General features: G+C 46.8%; 1 protein-coding gene across 2 annotated transcripts in view; it reads left to right on the forward strand.

The window, feature by feature from the left end:
- The window catches only part of STK32B (serine/threonine kinase 32B), a 376131-nt gene that overhangs the window by 89058 nt on the left and 265918 nt on the right, over positions 1–21155 (forward strand). For both annotated transcript variants that reach the window (XM_087864285.1, XM_045771467.2), the window contains exon 2: positions 13031–13086. In XM_087864285.1, coding sequence (XP_087720411.1) covers positions 13031–13086 — 56 coding nt within the window. The remainder of the gene's footprint in view (positions 1–13030; positions 13087–21155) is intronic.

Raw genomic sequence — 21155 nt, forward strand, 5'->3', positions numbered from 1 at the left:
CACAAGTTCATTTTATCTTTTGTTTCTCTTGCCTTTGGAGATGTGTCATGAAAAAGGTTGCTTTGGCCAATGTCGTAGAGGTTGCTGCCTATGTTCTCCTCTAGGATTTTGATGGATTCCTGTCTCACATCGAGGTCTTTCGTCCATTTGGAGTTTCTCTTTGTGTATGGTGTGAGAGAGTGGTCAAGTTTCATTCTTTTGCATGTAGCTGTCCAGTTTTCCCAGCACCATTTATTGAAGAGACTGTCTTTTTTTCCACAGGATGTTTTTTCCTGCTGTATTAACGATTAGTTGCCCAAAGAGCCGAGGGTCCATTTCTGGGTTCTCTCTTCTGTTCCATTGATCTATGTGTCTGTTTTTGTGCCAGTACCATGCTGTCTTTGTGATCACAGCTTTGTAGTACAGCTCGAAATCCGGCATTGTGATGCCCCCAGCTTTGTTTTTCCTTTTCAACAGTTCCTTGGAGATTCGGGGCCTTTTCTGGTTCCATACAAATTTAAGGACTATTTGTTCCAGTTCTTTGAAAAATGTCATCAGTATTTTGATCAGGATAGCATTGTAAGTGTAGATTGCTCTGGGTAGCATGGACATTTTAACTATGTTAATTCTTCCGATCCATGAGCATGGAATATTTTCCCATCTTTTTGTATCTTCCTCAATGTCTTTCAAGAGTGATTTATAGTTTCTAGAATATAGGTCCTTTATGTCTCTGGTTAAGTTAATTCCAAGGTAATGTATGGTTTTTGGTGCTATTGTAAATGGGATGGATTCCCTGATTTCTCTTTCTTCGGTCTCATTATTCGTGTATAGAAATGCAACTGATTTCTGAGCATTGATTTTGTATCCTGCCACATTACTGAATTGCTCTATAACTTCTAATAGTTTGGGCGTGGATTCTTTTGGGTTTTCCATATAGAGTATCATGTCATCTGCGAAGAGAGAGAGTTTGACTTCTTCTTTGCCGATTTGGATATCTTTTATCCCTTTTTGTCGTCTGATTGCTGTTGCAAGGACCTCTAGTACTATGTTGAATAATAGTGGCGAGAGTGGGCATCCTTGTTGTGTTCCTGATCTTAAGGGAAAGGCTTCCAGCTTTTCCCCATTGAGAATGATATTTGCTGTAGGCTTTTCATAGATGGTTTTTATGAGATTGAGGAATGTCCCCTCTATCCCTACACTCTGAAGGGTTTTAATCAGGAAAGGATGCTCTATTTTGTCAAATGCTTTTTCTGCATCTATTGAGAGAATCATATGATTTTTGAATTTTTCTTTCTGGATAAAATCTAAGACACTGATAGATTTGCGAATGTTGAACCACCCTTGTATCCCAGGGATGAATCCCACTTGGTCATGATGGATAATCCTTTTAATGTACTGTTGGATTCTATAAGCCAGGATCTTGTTGAGGATTTTGGCCTCCATATTCATTAGGGAAATTGGTCTATAATTCTCCTTTTTGATGGGGTCTTTGCCTGGTTTGGGGATCAAGGTAATATTGGCCTCATAGAATGAGTTTGGTAGCTTTCCTTCTGTTTCTATTTTTTGAAATAGCTTTAGGAGAATAGGTATTATTTCTTCTTTGAATGTTTGGTAGAATTGCCCAGGAAAGCTGTCCGGCCTGGAGTTTTGTTATTTGGAAGGTTGTTTATCACTAACTCAATCTCTTCATAATTAATTGGCCTGTTTAAAAAATCGATTTCTTCCTGTTTCAGTCTTGGTAGTTTATAGGTTTCCAGGAAGGCCTCCATCTCTTCCAGTCTTGAGTTGTGTAGCTACGTAGTAGGTCTTAACATTGGATAGAGTGAGTCCTCCCCCTTGATTATTCTTTCTCAAGACTGTTTTAGCTATTCTATGGCTAAAATACCCCACTTCTCTTAGGTAGTCCTTGGGCCCTATATCTCTTTCCCTCCCTTCTTGTCTTTTTTCTTTTCTCCCTCCGTCCCGCTGTCCCTCTCAAATTCATTGTCAGTAATGTCATAGAGCAACTGCTCCAAAGCTAGGGGCTGACACCAGTGAGACTTCAGCTCCTTACTATGCAGGTTGGCTCTCTTGATTTCAGCTGGTCTGTCTCTCACTTATCTGGGGACTGGCTGGCTGTCACTCTGGGATGGCTTTACCCGGGAACTGTGCTGCTGGCATTGCCAGTATGTCACTGTCAGGAAAGAAGGTAGCCTGCCATGTCCCTCTGGTGGAGGAAGATAAGCCAGGGGGAAGCAGATGTACACAAGCACGTTCTCAAACCTCAGCTTGAATCAAGCCTGCTGACATCCCACTGGCTGAGTCAGTTCACATGCTATGGCTGAACGGGGAATCCGTGCGTGGGAAAGTATGCTTTATCTCCTGAGCAGAAGGTCACCTTGGACTTGGGTACAGGGAGGGGTGAAAAATTGGGGCAATTAATGTTGCCAGTCTACTACAGCCCCAAGCTCCTCCCTTTACTCTTGCCTTCTGGGAGCTGCCCTGGACCTGTTCCCTATCAGACCCTCCCATCAGGCCAACTTCACCTTTAAAGATTCAGCCCCAGGAGCTCGAAGTTTAAGGTCTTGGTGTGGTGAATACCCAGCATACACACTGAGGACCTTTAAAATTTCCAGGACCTCAAATATATGCCAGTGGAGATTGTTTGCTTATGTTTAATGAGAAGATAAATCAAAACATAATCATCTGAGTCCAAATACTGGCTTGTTTCTTCCTCCTGTCTGGCTAAGTTCCTTTCAGTGTTCATGATGAATAAAGCAGATAGGCAGAACCCGTTTCCAGAGCGCCTTTATCTTGGCATTGAGCAGGAGATTAGCAATACTATCACCTGTGCAAAAGAAGAGGCAACAGACATTTTCCTGACTATAGCTGCCACCTCCTCCCCGTTCTACTGATCAGTAGGTAAGTTGAAAAATACTAGTAGAATCTAAACCACGAATTAGGCCCCTAACCCTATACTGTTCTTTCCCTGAAAAGATCAGGCAATGGATACCTTTGTTTGCAGGAGAAATGGTCATGCTTTAAGTATTTGCAGAGCTCCTCTTGGGAGCCTTGCATGGAGAGTGAGCTTGGACCTAAGAGATAGATGATCTATTTGTATCTCTTCTTTCAAGTGATTTGTCCTAAGGTTGCACAGCTGGAAGTTAGTTTGAGAAGTGACCAAAGCCTGCGTTACCCAGAACTGGTTAGCTTTGATTCTACCCTACCAGGATGAAGAACCAGTTGACACGGTGTTTCCAAAATATATTTTTGTTTCTATGATGCAGACAGATACAGGTGTGTACATACAGGTACACATGGATGTGGGCTCATTTGTTGGGTCATCCAGCCAGCCAGCCAGCCATCATTTGTTGAACCTCTTCTCTGGGCCAGGTGCTGTCCTGGCCACCCTGGGTTGAATAGCATCTCTCCAAAATTCATGTCCCCCGGGAGCCTCAGAGTGTGACCATTTTAGGAAGTAGGGTCTTTGCAGATGTTATGAGTTAAGATGAGGTCATACTGGATTAGGGCCCTAATCCAATGATTAGGGTCCTTGTTAGAAGAGGAGAAGAAAGGTGGAGACAGACAGGGCAGGGAGAGGGCCATGTGACAGCAGAGCCCGAGACTGGACTAATACAGCCACAAGCCAAGAAGGATTGCTGATAGCCTCTGGAAGCTGGAGGAGGCAAGGAAGGATACTGCCCGAGAACATTAATCAGCACCTTGATTTCAGACTTCTGGTCTCCCTCCTGTGAGAGAGTGAATTTCTGTTGTTCTGAGCCCCCTGTTTGTGGCTGTTACGGCAGCCACAGCAAACTAAACCACAGGCTGTGGAGGAAGGAGATTGTCTTAGGTAGCCTTGCTTTCGAGGAATTGTTAGCCTCGCTGTTACTCTCCTCTCTCAAACACGTGTTTGACACTTTCCTTATCATGGATTCCACATTTCCACCAGCATCCAAATTAGCTTCTGTCTTGAGATTATTGCCATATGATGTTTTCCTGTATGAATTAGGCATGTGATTTCCTAAATGTTTATAGATACAGTGTTTACGCTGATAACAGTGCAGAGTGAGGGGGAAAAAAGGCCTTTTGGGCTTTATGAAACACATTTATCAACTAGAAAACAAAACCGTTTTTAATGAGGCTACAAGAAGTGTTTGCAGCTCAGTTCAGCAAGCATCGTTGTCTACTCCATGCTGGGGATATAAGCAGGAGCGTACGAGAAGTCTGTAGGCGCGACTGGTCCAGCTGTGGCTGTGGCTGTGGCCAGCCAGAGTGGACGCTGGCCAGGGGCTGGCTCCTTGTCTTAAGCTGAACATGAGTCCTGGGTGCAACCATGGCTGAGACCTACACCTTAGGGCAGAGGAGCCAGAGATGAGTGAGGGTGGCTGTGTGTAAAGGGAAATGGGCCCTTTGAAGTAATGCTTTTCCAACCTCTGCTGAGGCCTGATGCATCCTTGCCCTGAAGAAATGTCCAGTGATCTGGTACATTAATCATCCTACTCATTTCTCTCCAGTCGCACCCTGGTCCTGCTGTTCTGAGAACTCATCCTGCTGATTCGTGCCCCTGGGTTCCTGCTTTGCTTGGACCCCTTCCTGAAATCCCTTACTGCTCCTTACCCCCTGGAGAACTCTTGTAATTCCTCAAACCCACATTCAGGGTCTTGTGCTTTTGAAAACTTTCCCGGACTGGGATGCCTAGGTGGCTCAGTCGGTTAAACATCTGCCTTTGGCTCAGGTCATGATCCTAGGGTCCTGGGACGGGGTCCCGCATCGGGCTCCCTGCTCAGCGGGGAGTCTGCTTCTCCCTCTCCCCCTGCTCGTGCTCTCTCTCTCACTTGCTCATTTTCTCTTTCAAATAAATAAATAAAATCTTTAAAAAAAAAAAAAGAAAGAAAGAAAAAACTTTCTCAGACGGTCCCTGCAGCATGGAGCGCATCCCCCCCGGGACCTGGTATCTAACCCTGCTATTCTCCAGCACCTGTGTCCATGTCTGCGGGACCTGGCTGTGTCCCCTGCTGGGCTGTGAGCTCTTTGTGAGCCCAGCCTGTCACCTCCGAAGTCCCGGCTCCCGTCAGGACCCACATACCGTAGACGTAGGAGACGTGAGAACAGACCTGAGTCTAGTGATGAGAATGTCCCTGACCCTGTTTCCCACGTACGGACTGGCCGGACCGACACCTCTGTGCACTTGCTTGCTTTTCCCTTCCCTGGGCTGCTGACTGACCACCCACTCCATCTGGTTTTTTTTGTTTTATTTGTTTGTTTTAGTAGACTTTTTAAAAAAGCAGTTCAAGGTCCACAGGAAAATTGAAGGGAAGGCACAGACATTCTCCCCTGCCCCCGGCTCTCACGCATGCGGCTGCTCCCCGTTATCCACTCCCCGCCAGAGTGGGGCGTTTGCATAAGCTGATGAACTACACTGACGCACCGGCACCCAGAGTGCGTAGGTTACGTTCAGGTTCCCTCTCGGTGCGAGCATCCGGGGGTTTGGACGAATGTATGACAGGTATCCCCCACTAGGGCGTCCTGCAGAGTATCGTTATTGCCCTAGGAATCCTCCGTGCCCACTGCATCTCTCAGGGAAACTTGCTTGTAGCAGGACTGACACAACGGCTGGGAGCCGTGTCCTTCATTACCATCGTGTGGCAGTTTGTCCCCCTGGGTTCACACCTAAATTTGGATCTTTCCAAACAGCTTCAATAAACATCCCCAGACCAGTTTTCTTTCCCCTACTCAGAGCCCTCCAGCACTTTCTCATCGTGTTTAGAAAACCTCCCAAAGCCCTTACCCCAGCCCCCAGTGACCAGCTCCCCCACTTTCTCTTCTCCCCAAGCTGCAGTCCGGCCAGCCTTGCCTGCCCACTGTGCCCGGGGACCATCATGCACGTTCCTGCCAAGGGCCTTTGCACATGCTTTTCCCTCTGCCTCCGGTAACCATCCCCTGGATATCTTTGTGGCGTGTTCTCCCACCTTCTTCACAGCTCGGCTCAATCGTCCTCTCCTTAGAGAGTCCTGCTCTGGCCATCCTGTCTAAAATAGTGGCTTCTCTCCCAAAGTAGTCCCTGTCTGTTCCTCTACCTGGTGGGGTTGGCAGAATAACGGTCCCCCAGAGATGTCCACGTCTTAATCCTGGGACCTGTGTATATAGTACATTACAGGGCGGAAGGAACTTTGGAGGTGTGATTAAAGTAAGGACCCTGAGGAGGGGAGGTTATCGGGATTGTCTGTGTGGGCACAATGAAATCACAAGCAGCCTTATGAGGGAAGAAGGGAGGTGGGGGTCAGAGAAGGAGACACAGCCATGGAAGCATCGGTTGGAGTGATGTGGGGCAATCGGCCAAGGAATGCAGCTTCTAGAAGCTGGAGAAGCCAAGGAACCAGTGATTGCCTAGAGCCTCAGGAGGACCTCAGCCCTGGTGACACCTTGCTTTTAGCGCAGTGAGGGCTGTGTTGGGCTTCTGACCTCTGGGCCTGTAAGATCGTAAATTTGTGTGATTTCAGCCACTTCCTTTGTGGTAATTTGTTACGGTAGCACGAGGACACGAACACACATGGATTTGTTTCTCTTCGTAGAATTTACCACCGAGTTATGCATTAATGGGTTATTTGCCTTGTGCCCCAAAAGGTCAGCTCCAGGATGGAGGGTCATTTTGTCTTCTGTTTGCTGCTGGTCCCCAGGACCTGGAACAGGGCCAGGCACACAGCAGACACGCATTCAACAAGTATGAGTCCCTCAGTAGGTCTTATTTTTTCACCCAATAAATATTTGTTGAATCAGTGATTAATAGAAGTGTTCCATGGTGATGCCTGACGCCGGGTCACCCCTCCTTTGTGTGTGGAGGTCAGTAATTCCTGTAAAGAAGGTGACCCCGGGTCCCAGTCCCTGATGAGTCCCCTTCCTGTTCTCCCGCCTCACTCTCCAGTTCACTCCTGCGTGTACTCAGGTGTCTCGAGAGTGCGTAGTCTCTGTTACTTCCCAGGCACCTGGGATTCAAGGAGGCCCAGGGCTCAGCTCCATCCTCAAGGAGTCACCCGGATACCCACATTACCTCTGCTAATGACAGACAAAACCAAAGCCAAATGATCGCTGCCGTTCTGTGCTATTTACAGAATAGCCTTACTTTGAGAAAAATCCAACCAGATGAGCCTTACTCCATTTTAAGGATGCACAAACAGAGATTCTAAGATACTAAGTGGCCAGGCCAAAGGTCCACAGCTGGAGCAGGGGTTTGGATCAGTACCCTTCGGGGCACTCAAGGGTTTGGTCTGCTACTCTTCTGAGTGGCTTCTGTTTGCTGAGTCAGCCTTTTGCTTTGTCATTGCCTATGGCCCTGACCCTGACTTGGGGAGGTAGGCCTCACTATCCCCATTTTACTGATGGGAAAATCAAGGCTTGGGAAAGTTCATTTATTTCCTCAGGTCCACAGTGACTGAAATGGTGAAGCTGGGTTTAAAGCTAGCCGAGTGAGGCACCAAACCCTCCCTTCCACCTCTGCCCCTTCCCATCTCCCCCGTCTGTTAAGTCTTTTCCTGCTGCCATCCCGTGGCCAAAAGCTCAGGTGCTTACCGAATCAGGCAGGAAATAGAGATGCGGGAACTGGGCTGGCACGGACACTGGTGAATCATGAAACTGTTGTCCTATTGTCAAGGGGCATCATAGGGCCAGTTTGGGCAGATCTTCAAATTATTGAAATGATGTTGGAAATCAGCATTTTTGGGTGGAGTTTCCCACACAGGCATGGCCAGCCCATGCGTGATCTGGGTGCGTGACACTGGTGGTACAAGGAAGGAGCTTCCAGGTTAGCTTTTCAGGGAGGCGAGAAAGGGGACATTTGCTTGCTTTCTTTGCCTGGTGCGTGCAGTACTCAAATGCGTATATTTTTATGGGATGTTGATTGGGGGTTACCTTCCATTAGAGATTGTTTGAAAGAGTAATTAGCTATCTTGAAAATTCACACTTGCCTCTGAATAAACTGCTTCCTGAAGATAGCACATTGAAAGAATGCTATGAATTTCTTTAGAAATAATTGGTCTGATGGAAATGAGAAGAGCCCACAGGCTTGAAAGGCAGAACAACCAGATTTCCCCAGTGTGATAATCACCATCAACAACCAACGGGTACTGATACAGTTCCAGCTTTTATCACCCCTGTGATGCTTGGTCATGATTTAATGAGACTAGCGTTGTATCGTCAAGGTGAAAAATGGGGACAAGCCTCTCATGCAGAATATTCATGATGCTAATGCCTACTCTTTGTAGCCTTGACTTCAGGGCCAGCCCCGTTCTAAATATTTTACCTGGATGGATTCGTTGCATGTGCACAGCCACTGCAGGTAAGCATTTTAGTACACCCATTTTATAAGTGAAGAGACAGGCACAGAGAGGTTAAGTGACTTCCCCAAGGTCACCCAGCTCGTCAGCGGTGGAGTCAGACTTCATACCCAGGCAGCCTAGCCCCTGTGTTTATACCCCCAAACACCTTTCTTCTTCTGCCTTTTAGCAAAATTATGATGAGGCTGGAAATCCAACAATAAAATAGTTGGCATTTACTAAATCCCTATGTAGCTGGCTTTGTGTGTCAGAAAGGAATGCTTCCAGCTTCCAGTAAATAGCAAACTTGACCCACAGTGGTTTGAACAAATAAGATTTGTGTGTGTGTGTGTGTGTGTATAATACAATAAGTCCAGAGGTAAGTGGTTCCTGCTATGGCTTCAGAGGCTCGACAATAGGGAGTGGTTTCTCTGCACCTGTCTTGGTCCATTGCCTCATAGTCACAATATGGCTGCTATAGCTCCTGACATCATATCCATATCCATTGTAGGAAGAGGCAGGAGGATTGAAGAGCCACTCTACCTGGAAGTGTCCCTTTTCATCAGAAAAAAAAATGCTTTCCCAGAAATACCTCCATAATCCTCTACTGAGATCTTATTGACTAGGCTTGTGTCACAGGGTCACTGCCAGCTGCTCAAGTGTCTGGGAAAGTGGGGTGTGCAGTTGTCCCCTGGACTATCAGTATTACCTGGAAACTTATTAGGGATGCAAATTCTCTGGCCCCTCTGCAGAAACTCAGGAGTGGGGCTGTGATCTGTCTGAAGAAGCCTCCCGGGATCCCGACCAACACCACTGGATTAGACTTACTGCCTGGGGCTGGCCACCCTGGTCTCTAGACAGACCCGAGGCTTCCTAATCCAGAAAGCAGGGAGAGTTGAGCCTTGCTGGGCAAACGAGTTATTTAATGTCCCGTATGTCATTTCCTTGCCCCTGTGACAGTCCTCTGGGTGGATGCCACTTCTCTCTTGTTTGGGTGAGGTCACTGGCATGGTGTGCCCCTTGTTTCTACCTTCACAGCACACTTGTCACAGTGTCACCCTTGGCAGCTCCCTCTGTGTCTTGTCACTATCAGTGCTAAGACCAGGCAAGTCCCAGGCAAATCAGGATAAGATGGTCACCCTAAGAAACTCTCTCGTCAACCCCCCATGTCCCCCAGCCAAGTCCCCTTGCTCTGGGCCAACAACCCTATGTGATGATACAATTTCAAAGTCCGTCTTTGGCTTGGCACTGTCACTGAAGCCGTTTCAAACTGCTTATCAGCCGACTGGAAACCCTCCACTTATTCGAAGTGTATTCGTGTGGGCACTATTTATGTAAGTAGCAGTATACCAGGCCTCAGGGAGATGCCAAGTAAATGGAAAGCACAGGCCATATGCTCAGTCATTTCAATCCCATCTAGTCCAATAAGCAAATAAACATTAAATAACTACCTATTTGTCTCATATATTATGTTAGAAGCCCACAAGGAAGACACATTTTTGCAGGGGATATGGATGAGTGAGATTATTTACAGCATTGTAATACTAATTGTTAAAATAACAACAGGTTTTGGCATTTGACAATGCTGGGTAATTAATACCTCTCTCCAGTTAAGAAACAAGACAAAAGTGGGGGGCATTGGAGAACCACACGTTACCTGGGGTTGAGGGGTGCATCCCAGGAGGGCACCAGCAAGGGGCTTCCCAATGCTGAATCCCAGAATTAGCCAGACTCCCCCCGCTGTTCATGGCAGCTCTGAACCCTGCAGACCCCTGCGCATGGCGGCTGGCCCTAAGAAGCTTCTGGCAAGAAGGGTCAGAGGAAAACCTTGCTCCCTGAAGACAGACAGTTTGAGGAGAGAGACCAAAACAAGAAGAAATACATTTAGCAGTTCCTTGTCCAGCTCACCACTCAGAGAGCTCACACCACCTTTGACGGGACAAGAGGCCATGGATGTTCAGGGAAGTAGCCCTCCTCGGAGACATCAGATGAGAGGGAGGACTGCTCCTCGTCCCCAGCACAAAGAACGAGGGCTTTTTGAGAGGTTGCGTTGTATCAGGCACTATTCTACACTTTGTGGAAGGCAGGCACTGATGCTCCCACTTTACAGGTGGGATAAGTGAGGCAGACGGAGGCCCAGTGACTCACCCAAGGCTGTGGCAGAGCTGGGTTATAGAGCTAAGCAGTCTGACTCCAGCTGGGTTCTCCTGATGGGTGGCCAGATGTCTACAGGCGGTCCGGAGATGGCATGAAGGAGAAGGGGATGCATTGGGAGTGAGGAAAGCCTTCATGAGAGAGCATGTGAGCCATGTGTCCGAGGCCAGGCAGGAGTTGCGGTGTTGAGGAATGGCTTTCCGGGCCCGTGAAACCACGGCCCAGAGACATGGCCTCCCGACACTGCAGGGAGCCTTCGGGGAGACAGAGACGTTTGCTGCTGAGTGTGGGGGGGGGGGGCGGCTGGCAGATGCCAGCAGTGATGACTGCCCTGGGGGGCCTTGGGGCTCACGAGAGGATCTGCACAATTTCCTAGCTGGGCACATGGCAAATGCAGTCCAGGCACCTTGTTTTTCTCTTCTCCTTTGACTTTTGGTGGGTGGGCAAGAGGTGAAAGCCCGAAATTTCTTTTCCTGGCAAGTTCTACACAAAAGAAACCAAAATAGGTCAAAGAACGAAGGTTTTGCTGAGTTAACCATTAACGTCGTCTCTCTGTTCTAAGCACGTGAGGCGTTCGATGGCGCACCGGCTTCTGACTTGGCTCTGTAGGGACACAATTTAGCGTAATTGTCCTTCTTCACGTACGTTTAATACACGGGGAACTAATTGTGTTCATTCACTCCCGCACATCCTCGCCCCCATAATGTAGTGAACTAATCAATTCACTTCATCTTTTGTAAACGACACGTCTCTCCTAGTTATTGGGAACTGGCTGTAATTCAATCTAATTAAAAAATATTTACTGAGCACTCATTATGGACCAGCAGTCGTGCTTGGCACTGTGAATGTGGGCATCTGGTTTCAGTCGGCCCTTTAGTTGGTGCATAGCTGTTGAATACTCGCCGTGTACTAACACCGTGCTAGGTGCTGGGGATGCAGGAGGAACAAACATGTCCTTTGACTTCAGGGAGCTTAGCGTCTAGTGGGGAAAAACTGATTTAAATCAAATCCATGTACAATAATACAGAACGATGTATTTTGGAGGGAAGTCCCACAGCCCTGGGAGAGCGTAGCGGGGGAGCAGACTCGTCGGGAGGGTGAGCTCAGTTCTTTTCTGGATGCAGAAGGGTGAAGAGGAAGCAGAGTTTGCAAGTGTACAGCCAGGAGAAGAGCCTTAAAGGCGCGGAGAATGACTGTTCTAGGCACAGAAAAGAAGCTTGTGTGTCTGGAGCTCAGTGGGTGCGGGGAGCGTGGTGGGTCGTGCCACAGAAGTGGCAGGGGTCTGATGTGTATGGATTTGCTTTTCTGGAAAGCAATGAGGGGGCATCGAGGGGGTGGGAGTAGAGGACGAACAAGACCCCTTGCCTGCCACCAGCACACATCCCAGGGTGGGAGGGTCAAGAGAGGATGGAGGACTGGACCACAGGGTGGCTACCGGGGGACAGATGGGAGAGATAGCCAAGAGGTACAGTGGACCTAACCCGGTGAAGGGCTAACTAAGGGGTTGAGTGAGAGAGGGGTGTCGGATGAGGCTTTGAGTGCACGAGGTCAAATGCACGATGAAGTACTCCTCCTACGCTCCATTTGGACCTGTTGGGTTCAAGGTGGCTTTGAAGCCTTCAAGAGTTGTGGGGCAGGCATCAATCAGTACATACAGGCCGGAGGCTAGAGAAGAGGTTCCTTGGAGAGTCATTGGCCATTAGGTGGTCGCTGAAGCCTTTAGAGCCAGCAAGGAAAGGAAGGTGGTAGACGGAGGCTTGACGGACTTTAGTTTTCAGTGGCTGGGAGGATGAAGCTGAGTGTGTACAAAGCATGAGCTGAAGCATGAACTGGCTTCCATAGAAGCCAAGCAGGTGCTTCAGAAAGGGCAGAGTGACCAAATACAAGGAGGACAGAAAGGTGTCCATTGGATTTAGTGGCATGGCCATGTGTTGTTGGTCTGTGTGCTGTAGGGATGGGGCAAAAACCAAACCAGGGTAAGTCAGTAAGTAGAAATAGCAAGAATGGGGAGACCTATGAAGAAGGGGAGGCATGAGACAGGGCGATACCAGGATGAGACTGAGGAATCATCATCTCCATTCTCCACTAGCTCACAATCGCAAAGCCAGACAGATGTCCAAGCAGGAAAGACCCACGATATGGTCGTGGCATTTGAGGGTTCAGATACCATAAAGGAGGCGGAACTAACACCTTGGACACTGGACAGGTGAGCTGAGTGTGTAAGATCCGAGTGTATAAGATAAGAATGCCAGGTGGACAAGACGAGAATCAGAGGTAGGAAAAAGTCATCCTGGCAAAGGGAACATCAGCAAATTACCAAGAATTTGGTAATCCAAGTGTCCAGATTTTTCTCTGTGAGCTCTTCCCCTGGGCTTATAAGATGTCTCTCATCCCATATACCCACTGGGGAGCTGCTGAGGGGGGGGGGATAAAATGTGGTAAGAAGTATCCCTTCCGTGGTGGAGTGCTGCCATGGCAGATGTAATGCAATTGAAGCCAGAAGCCCATTTGGAACACGGGTGGGTATGTAGGAAGGACTTTCAGGAACCCGTGCAAGGTTTGGCAAATCTGATGTGTTTCTTTCTTTCCCTCGTTTTCTTTTGCAGTCAACTTTGACCATTTTCAGATTCTGCGGGCCATTGGCAAAGGGAGTTTTGGAAAGGTAAGGATGACGGATTTTTAAACATTTCATTAACAAAATATGAAAGTCCCAACCCCTAGGGTCATGGGCCTGTGCATGTCTGTGTGTCTGATTCTGTGTTGGTTGCCGGGCACTGGGAATTTCCTGTTTGACAGAAGATTTCAGTTTGCCAAATTTGAAATGCGAAAGAAAGTCTGGATAGTTTCCTTTGGATCTGCTGTAATTTCATTTGGAAAATTAAGTTACCACGGCAGCCCTGGGTTCGGTGGATTACGATGGTAATTACTTCAAGATTGCTTATGCTGTTTCTTCCTGGAGGATCCAAATGAGGAAAGTGGAAAAACAAAAGCCACAAATTTAGGAGATGGCCAACATCAACTCTTTCCTGCAGCGTAAGCATTTTATAAAGAATTTTTATTGTGGAAAGAATCCTTGACATGAGATCTACCCTCTTAACATTTTTAAGTGCAATATATTATTGTTGACTGTGGGTACAATGTTGAGCAGCAGAACCCTGGAGCTTATGCAATATCTTGCATAGCTGAAACTTTATGCCCCTTGGTTAGTAAGTCCCCATTTCCCCAGCCCCTCAGTCCCTGGCAACCGCCATTCCTTTCTTTGATTCTAGGACTTTGATATTTACGACTTTTTAGATACTTAGTATTTGTAGAAGCCTGCGGTATTTGTCTTTCTGTGACTGGCGTATTTCACTTAGCATGGCTTCCTCAAGATTCACCCATGTTGTATTACAGAATTTGTGTTGTAAAATTTCTTTCTCTTTTAAAGACTGAATAATACTCCATTGTACCTATATGCCACATTTTTTTAATAATAATTTTTTATTATGTTATGTTAGTCACCATACAGTACATCCTTAGTTTTTGATGTAGTGTTCCATGATTCATTATTTGCATATAACACCCAGCGCACCATGCAATATATGCCCTCCTTACTACCCATCATGGGCCTATCCCAATCCCCCACTCCCCTCCCCTCTGAAGCCCTTAGTTTGTTTCCCAGAGTCCACATTTTTAAAATTCATTCATCTGTTGTTGATGGACGTTTACATTGTTACCACATCTTGGCTATTTGTGACTAGTGCTACAATGAATACAGGAGTGTAGTTATCTCTTCCGGATCCTGATTTCAATTATTTTGGGTAAATATCTAGAAGTGAGATTGCTGAATCATATGGTAGTTCTAGTTTTAATTTTTTGAGGAAGCTCCATGCTGTTTTCCATTGTGGCTGAGCTGTATTACATTCCCACCATAGAAATATTACATATTACATTCCGATAGAAACAAAGAGTGTGCAAGGGCTCTAATTTCTCCACATCCTTGCCAACATTTGCTGTCTTTTGTTTTGTTGTTGTTTTGTTTTGTTTTGTTTTTTGATAGTGGCCATCTTAGGTGATATTGTGTGTGTGTGTTTTTTTAAGATGTATTTATTTATTTGAGAGGGAGAGAGGGAGAGGGAGAGGGAGAGGGAGAGGGAGGGAGGGAGAGGGAGAGAGAGAGAGAGAGAGAGAGAGAGAGAGAGAGAGGGAATGATGGGAGGGGCAGAGGGAGAGGGAGAGAGAATCCCAAGCAGACTCTGCACCAAGTGCAAAGCCAGACATGGGGTCCCTCCCACAACCCCGAGATTAGGACATGAGCCAAAACCAAGAGTCAGAAGCTTAACTGACTATGCCACCCAGGTGCCCCTTATTGTAGTTTTGATTTGCATTTCCCTGATGATTAGTTCTGTTCAGCATGTTTTAACATACCTGTGAGCCATTTGTACATCTTTGGAGAAACATCTGTAAATCCATAGCCCATCTTAAAATCAAGTTCTTAGTTTCTTAATTTTTTTAAACTATTGAATTGAAGAAGCTCCTTACATATTTTGGAGATGAACCACTTATCAGATATAAGGCCTCTGAATATTTTCTCCCATGCTGTAGGTTGTCTTTGCATTCTGTTGACTATTTCCTTTGCTGTGCAGAAGCTTTTTAGTTTGGTGTACTTGTTTATTTTTGTTACTTGTGTTTTTGATGTCATATCCATGCAATCATTGCTAAGACCAGAGTCATGAAGCTTTTTTAAAAATGTTTTCTTCTAGGAGGTTTGTAGTTTCAAGCCTTAACATTTAAATCTTTAACCCATTTTGAGTTGACTTCTGCATGTGGTATGAGATCAGGGTGCAAGTTCGTTTGTCTCCATGTGGATATCCAGTTTTCCAGCACCATTTGTTGGAGAGACTGCATTTCCCCCTGTGTATTCTTGGTACCCTGCTCAAAGATCAGTTGACCATATATGCATGGATTTTTTTTCTGGGATCCGTTTTCTGTTCCATTGGTCTCTGTGTCTGTCTTTATGTCAGCCCCATGCTGTTCTGATGGCTGTAACTTTGTAATATAATTTGAAATCAGTAAGTGTGATGTCACCAGCTTTGCTTTTGCCCAAGACTGATTCAACTGTTTGTGGTCTTTTGTGGTTCCATACAAATCATAATTGTTTTTTCTATTTCTGTAAAAAAAAAAATGCCATTGGGATTTTGATGGGGGTTGCATTGAATCTGTAAATTGCTTTGGATAGTATGGACATTTTGATAATAGCAAGTCTTCCAGTCCGTGAAATGGGTGCCTTCTATTTGTTTGTGTCTTAATTTCTTCTGTCAATGTTTTATTATTTTCTATATACCAGTCTTTCACTTTATTAGCTAAATTTATTTCTAAGTGTTTATTCTTTGTGATGCGATTGTAAATAGGACAGTTTCCCTAATTTCATGTTCAGCTAATTCATTGTTAGTGTATGGAGACAACTGATTTTTGTATGTTGATTTTGTGTCCTGCAACTTTACTGAATTCACTAGTTCTATTTTTTCTGTGTCATCTTTAGGATTTTTTATACATTGGATCATGTCAACTGCAAACAGAGATGATTTTACTTCTTCCTTTCTGATTTGGATGCCTTTTATTTTGTTTTCAACTAAATATTCTGGCTTGGACTTCCAGTACGGTGTTGAGCAGAAGTGGCGATAGTGGGCATCCTTGCGTTGTTCCTGATCTTAGAGGAAACTCAGTTTTTCACCATAATGTTAATTGTAGGCTTTTCATATATGACGTCTGTTGTGTTGAGGTGGTTCCCTTCTATTCCTACTCTGTTGAGGACTTTTATCATGGAAGTGTGCTTACTTTGTCAAGTGCTTTTTCTGCCTCTATTCAGACAATCATGGGATTTTATCTTTTCTTTTGTTACTGTGGGATATCACGTGAATCGATTTCCATATGTCGAACCATCCTTATACCCCAGGGATAAATTGCGTTTGCTCATGGTGTGTGATCCCCCGAAGTGCTATTGATTCGATTTGCTAGTGGTTTGTTGACGAGTTTTGCACCCAGTATATGGATAGATTGGCCTGGAGTTTGTTTTCTTGTGTCTGTCTTTGCCTGGCTTTGGTAACAGGGTCATGCCAGGCCTGTAACATGAGTGGACGTGTTCCCTCCTCTTCAGTTTTGGGAAGAGTTTGACAAAATTGGCATTAAATCTTCTTGAAATGTTTGGTAAAATTCAACAGTGAATCCAACTGTCTTGGGCTTTTCTTTGTTGGGAGGTTTGACATTTGTTTGTGGAAAGTACGTATTTGTGATCCTCGACTGTTTCCAGTGACAGGCTCTTGGAAACAATGAAAAGAAGGCAAGGACTTTTAGAGAACAAGAAGGAGCCTGTCTGTTCTCACTTACTCAGAAATCTCCTCTGGCAGTATTTGCTTTGGGTACATACTGAATGCCAGATATCCTTATATCCTCAAGGAAATATTATTTCTATTATAGAAGTGGAAAAACCTAGACAAAATACTTAGACTTGGCGATTCCAAAGGATGGAGTGGCCCACCCATGGTCACACAGGGAGGAAGTGTCCCAGCTGGGATTTGAACCAAAGACTGATGGATGACCAGGCACCTGCTGTTTTAACCACCCGACACTCTTGATTGGACCAGTCACAACTCATAGAGTTAAACTGAGATATTGATCTAAGAAGCTGGATAGAATCAGCCTCTCCTCTTTTGTTGCCTCCACTCCTCTCAGTTTCTCTTCCCTGCTCTCCTCCCTCCCCCATCCCTCTCTCCCCTCCCTTCCCCTTCCCCCATTCCCTCATTCCCCCCTTCCCTCCATTCATCCTTCCTTCCTTCCTTCCTTCCTTCCTTCCTTCCTTCCTTCCTTCCTCTTTCCTTCCTCTTTCCTTTCTTTTCTTCTTTTATTAATTCAATCCATGACTATTGAGTGCCTACCCAGTGCTAGGAACTAGACTTTGATCCGAGTGTTTTTCCTTACATTTAGAAGGGAGAGAGAGGACAAACGGGTAAATGTGTATATTTATGGCACATTAGATAGTAATAAATACATTAAAATGTAGGAAGGTGGGGGGTATGGTATTCTGGAGGTAGTGGCAGAGGGAGGTTGCTGATTTATAGAGCTGAGCTGTCATAGGGTAGCCACTAACCACATGTGGATATTTAATTTTAAATTAATTAATGATAAAGAAGATGATAAACATTCAGTTCCTCGGGCACCCTAGTCACATTTTCAGTGCTTAGTAGCCACATATGGCTGGTGGCCACCCTACTGGACAGCTCAGATTATGGGTCATTTCCATCATCGTAGACGCTTCTGCTGGACAGTGCTGGCACAGAGGGTGGCAGGGCGCCCTCGGTGGTGAGATGCTGTGTGAGCAGAGTCCTAACGGAAGTTACGGAGGAAGACAGGTTCCAGGCGAAGGGAACAGCAAGTTCAAAGGCTCTGGAAAGCAGTGTGGTCAGTACTTTTGAGGAACTTCAAGGTGGGGAGAATGGCAGGACAGGAGGTCAGTGATGTCAGCGAGGACCAGGTCACATAGGACCTAGTCAATTGTGCTAAAGATTGAGAAGGGAAGGCCCTGGGAGCTCTGGCTGCAGGAGTAACACGATCTGCTTGTGAAGTTTGTAGAAGGTCACTTTGGCTGCCATGTTGAGAATAGCCTGTGTGGGTTCAAGGGGGCATTAAAATGACTGACCGTTTGCATTATCAAGTGAATTGAGTTGCCTGTTAATTAACAGACATTCACTGAGCCACTGAGCAGGGCCATGTGCTGCTTTAGGTATTATGTTCCTGAGAAGACTGAGGACTTCCTGAGGGCCGAAATCTTATTGAAAAACCAGGTATGAGAAACAGTAAATTGTGGCAGGGGATGTGATGGTTCATCTTACGGGTCACGTGGCTTAGCGGTGGCACTCAGATATTTGGTCAGACGCCAGACTAGATGTCCCTGTGAAGGTAGTTTTTAAATGAGATTAACATTTAAATCCATAGATTTTGGGTAAAGCAGATGAACACCCTCCCCCATAATGTGGGTGGGCCTCATCCAATCAGTTGAAGGTCTTAAGAGAAAGACAGAGATTCCCCTAAGGAAGAAGGAATCCAGGTGGCAACCCCAACTCCTCTGGGTTTCCAGCCTGCTGGCCTGCCCTGCAGAATTCAGACTTACCAGCCACAATTGTGGAACCAGTTCCTTAAAATAAATCTGTCTTTCCCTCTCTCCCTTTCTCTTATTCACTGGTTCTGCTCCCCTGGAGAACCCTGATTACCACGTGGTGCACTAAGAAAGACAAGAGCATGTACAAGGTCCAGCCAAGGTGGGGAGAAGGAGGGTTTGGGAAGAACTTCCTAGCAAGAGGCTGGAGCAAAAATCCCCCGGAAGCTGTTTCAGGCTCATGTACTCTGCTCTGGGCGCTTTGAACCCAATCTGACTCAGCGAATGATTATTCAGAAATAGTACTTCAGATGTGATCTGGTGCCACTTTGGAAATCGTGGTGAAATGCCCCACTCCTGCTTTTATTCTGGGCTCACCCACTCCCCGGGGCCCCCTTTCCCCAGCTCACACTTCGCAGCAGCCTGAGGAGGGGGATGACCAGTTTCCCAGGCCTGGACCGTAGGGTAGAGTGTCACTGAGGTTTGCGCTGTGTGATGGGGGGGACACACGGCCCTTCAGACTGACACGCGGGTCACAGCCCAGTTCCCAGATGTGTCTCTCGACTCCTCCCCGGCCCGTCCCCAGACCCCTCCCCGGCCCTTCCCCAGCCTGCTGTCCTGTCTGCTTTGACAGCTACACTGTCCCTCAGCATTTCCTGCCTCCACCTCGGCCAGAGCAGGACCAGCCTCTGGGTCCCCTCCTTCCTTTCTTCCCTGTGCTTCACAAAGCCAAGGCAGGTGCGGCTGGGACCGAGCTGCCAGAATCCCCAGAAGTCCGAGGAGCTGAGGGAGGCCCCGGGTTCCTGCTGTCCTTCCGCAGGTGGGCCCCGATGCCCCCACAGCACTCTGCTCTTCTCTCTCTCTCTCTCTCTCTCTCTCTCTCTCTCGGAAGGTGGATCTTAGCAAATCTTCCCCTCCTTCTGTCCCCAACCTCCCATAGTCCCCACTGGCCTCTTCCTCCATTAGGACCCTTCTCAAAAGGCAGCTTGTCGGATCACTATGTTGTACACCAGAAACTGATGTAACATGGTGCGTCAACTATACTGAAATAAAAAAAAATTTTTTTTTAAAGAAAAGTTATCTTAAATGAGTAATTGGCCTTCTCTATTGGCACCCCCGCTCCCACCAGCCAGGGTGCTGGGGAGTCAATGACGGTTTTCCCTTGAACCGAATTCTCTATCTGCACCTCCACTTACCTCCTCCATCCGACTGGCGTGGGCTGTATTTGGGAGGGGTGCGCCAGGGCTGACTGAGCCGTCCTGGTCTGGGTTTATGCCGAGCAGCTCATCCTTATGCAATATCCTCGGGCAAACAAGGGTTTCCCCTGGGATGGTTACTGCCCCAGGACGTCAGCCAGCAAGGGTTTCTGAGCGCGCAGACACTCAGGAGTCAGGCACACAGGGTTCACATGGCAGACTTGTAGGGTCCGAGCCTCTGTTTGCTCACATGTAAAATGGGCATGTCGATGTATTCCGTGTCAGGCTGCATGAGGTCTCAATGAGGGGGCACAGCTCAGAATCCAAAGTGCGGCTTGGTAGACAGTGACCCCTCAGGGTGTACGTACTTTTCCCCAAGGCAGCAGGGATGAGGTAGGGGAGGCTTTTACTGGATGTGCTTTTTTTTTTTTTTTTTTTTTTTTTTGAGAAAGAGCGTGAGTGTGTGGGGGGGAGGGGGCAGAGGGAGAGAGAGAGAGAATTTCAAGCAGACTCCCCACTGAGCACAGAGCCCAATGCAGGACTCCATCTCGCGACCCTGAGATCATGACCTGAGCTGAAATCAAGAGTCAGACGCGTAACCAACTGAGCCGCCCAGGCGCCCCCCGAATGTGCTTTTTTGGAAGTAGGTGACATGCACAGTTCTTGCATGAAGGGTCATTTGTTTGGACGTAAGTATGACATTGGGGCAGGCAGGTACACCTGTGTTCCCAGAATATCTCACCGTGCGTGACGTCTGTCACTGTTGACAAATGGCAGGCCAGGCTTGGCAAGGCTCATGATCCTCCATGGCCCTCATCCTCTTGGCAAACCGTCTAGCTCTAGCTCTAACAGGACCCTTGTCATTGGGGTTTCTCTTAGTTTTCTTGTCCCCGAGTCCTGTCCTGTTATTGGCAGTTTCCGTGGGGTTCATATAAAACCAACCAGCTTTGGTTTGTTTCTTCCTTTCTTCTGTTGCCTCATTTATTCGCTCCTCCGTGGTCCCGCCATCGTATGGGGGATCGGTTTGTTCTGGGCCCTGTTCTAGGTTCTGAGGTCACAAAAATGAACCAGACGTGGCGCCTGCTTTCTAGGATCTCTTGGATACATGCAGGAGGCAGAGGAAGAAACAGATAATCAAAGTCCAGTCTGAAGAACACTGATGGAGAGAAGCCCAGGAGATTCAGGTGTACAGGGGTGGGTTTGGAGGATTTGAATTCAGGCTTCAAAAAGTACTTTCTGCAAAGGGCAGGGCTGACTGGATGTGTATTAATATTTTCTAACACTTTAGTATGAAAATTTGCAAAAATACAGCAAAGTTGAAAGAGTTTTATAGTCAGCACCCACATCCACCATGTACACTCTACCATGAACATTTTACCAAACTTATGTAATTCCTATCCTTCC

This window comes from Ursus americanus, chromosome 8, assembly GCF_024610735.1.
Source record: "Ursus americanus isolate L20-20 chromosome 8, mUrsAme1.1.p, whole genome shotgun sequence".
In the NCBI taxonomy this organism is placed as follows: Eukaryota; Metazoa; Chordata; class Mammalia; order Carnivora; family Ursidae; genus Ursus; species Ursus americanus.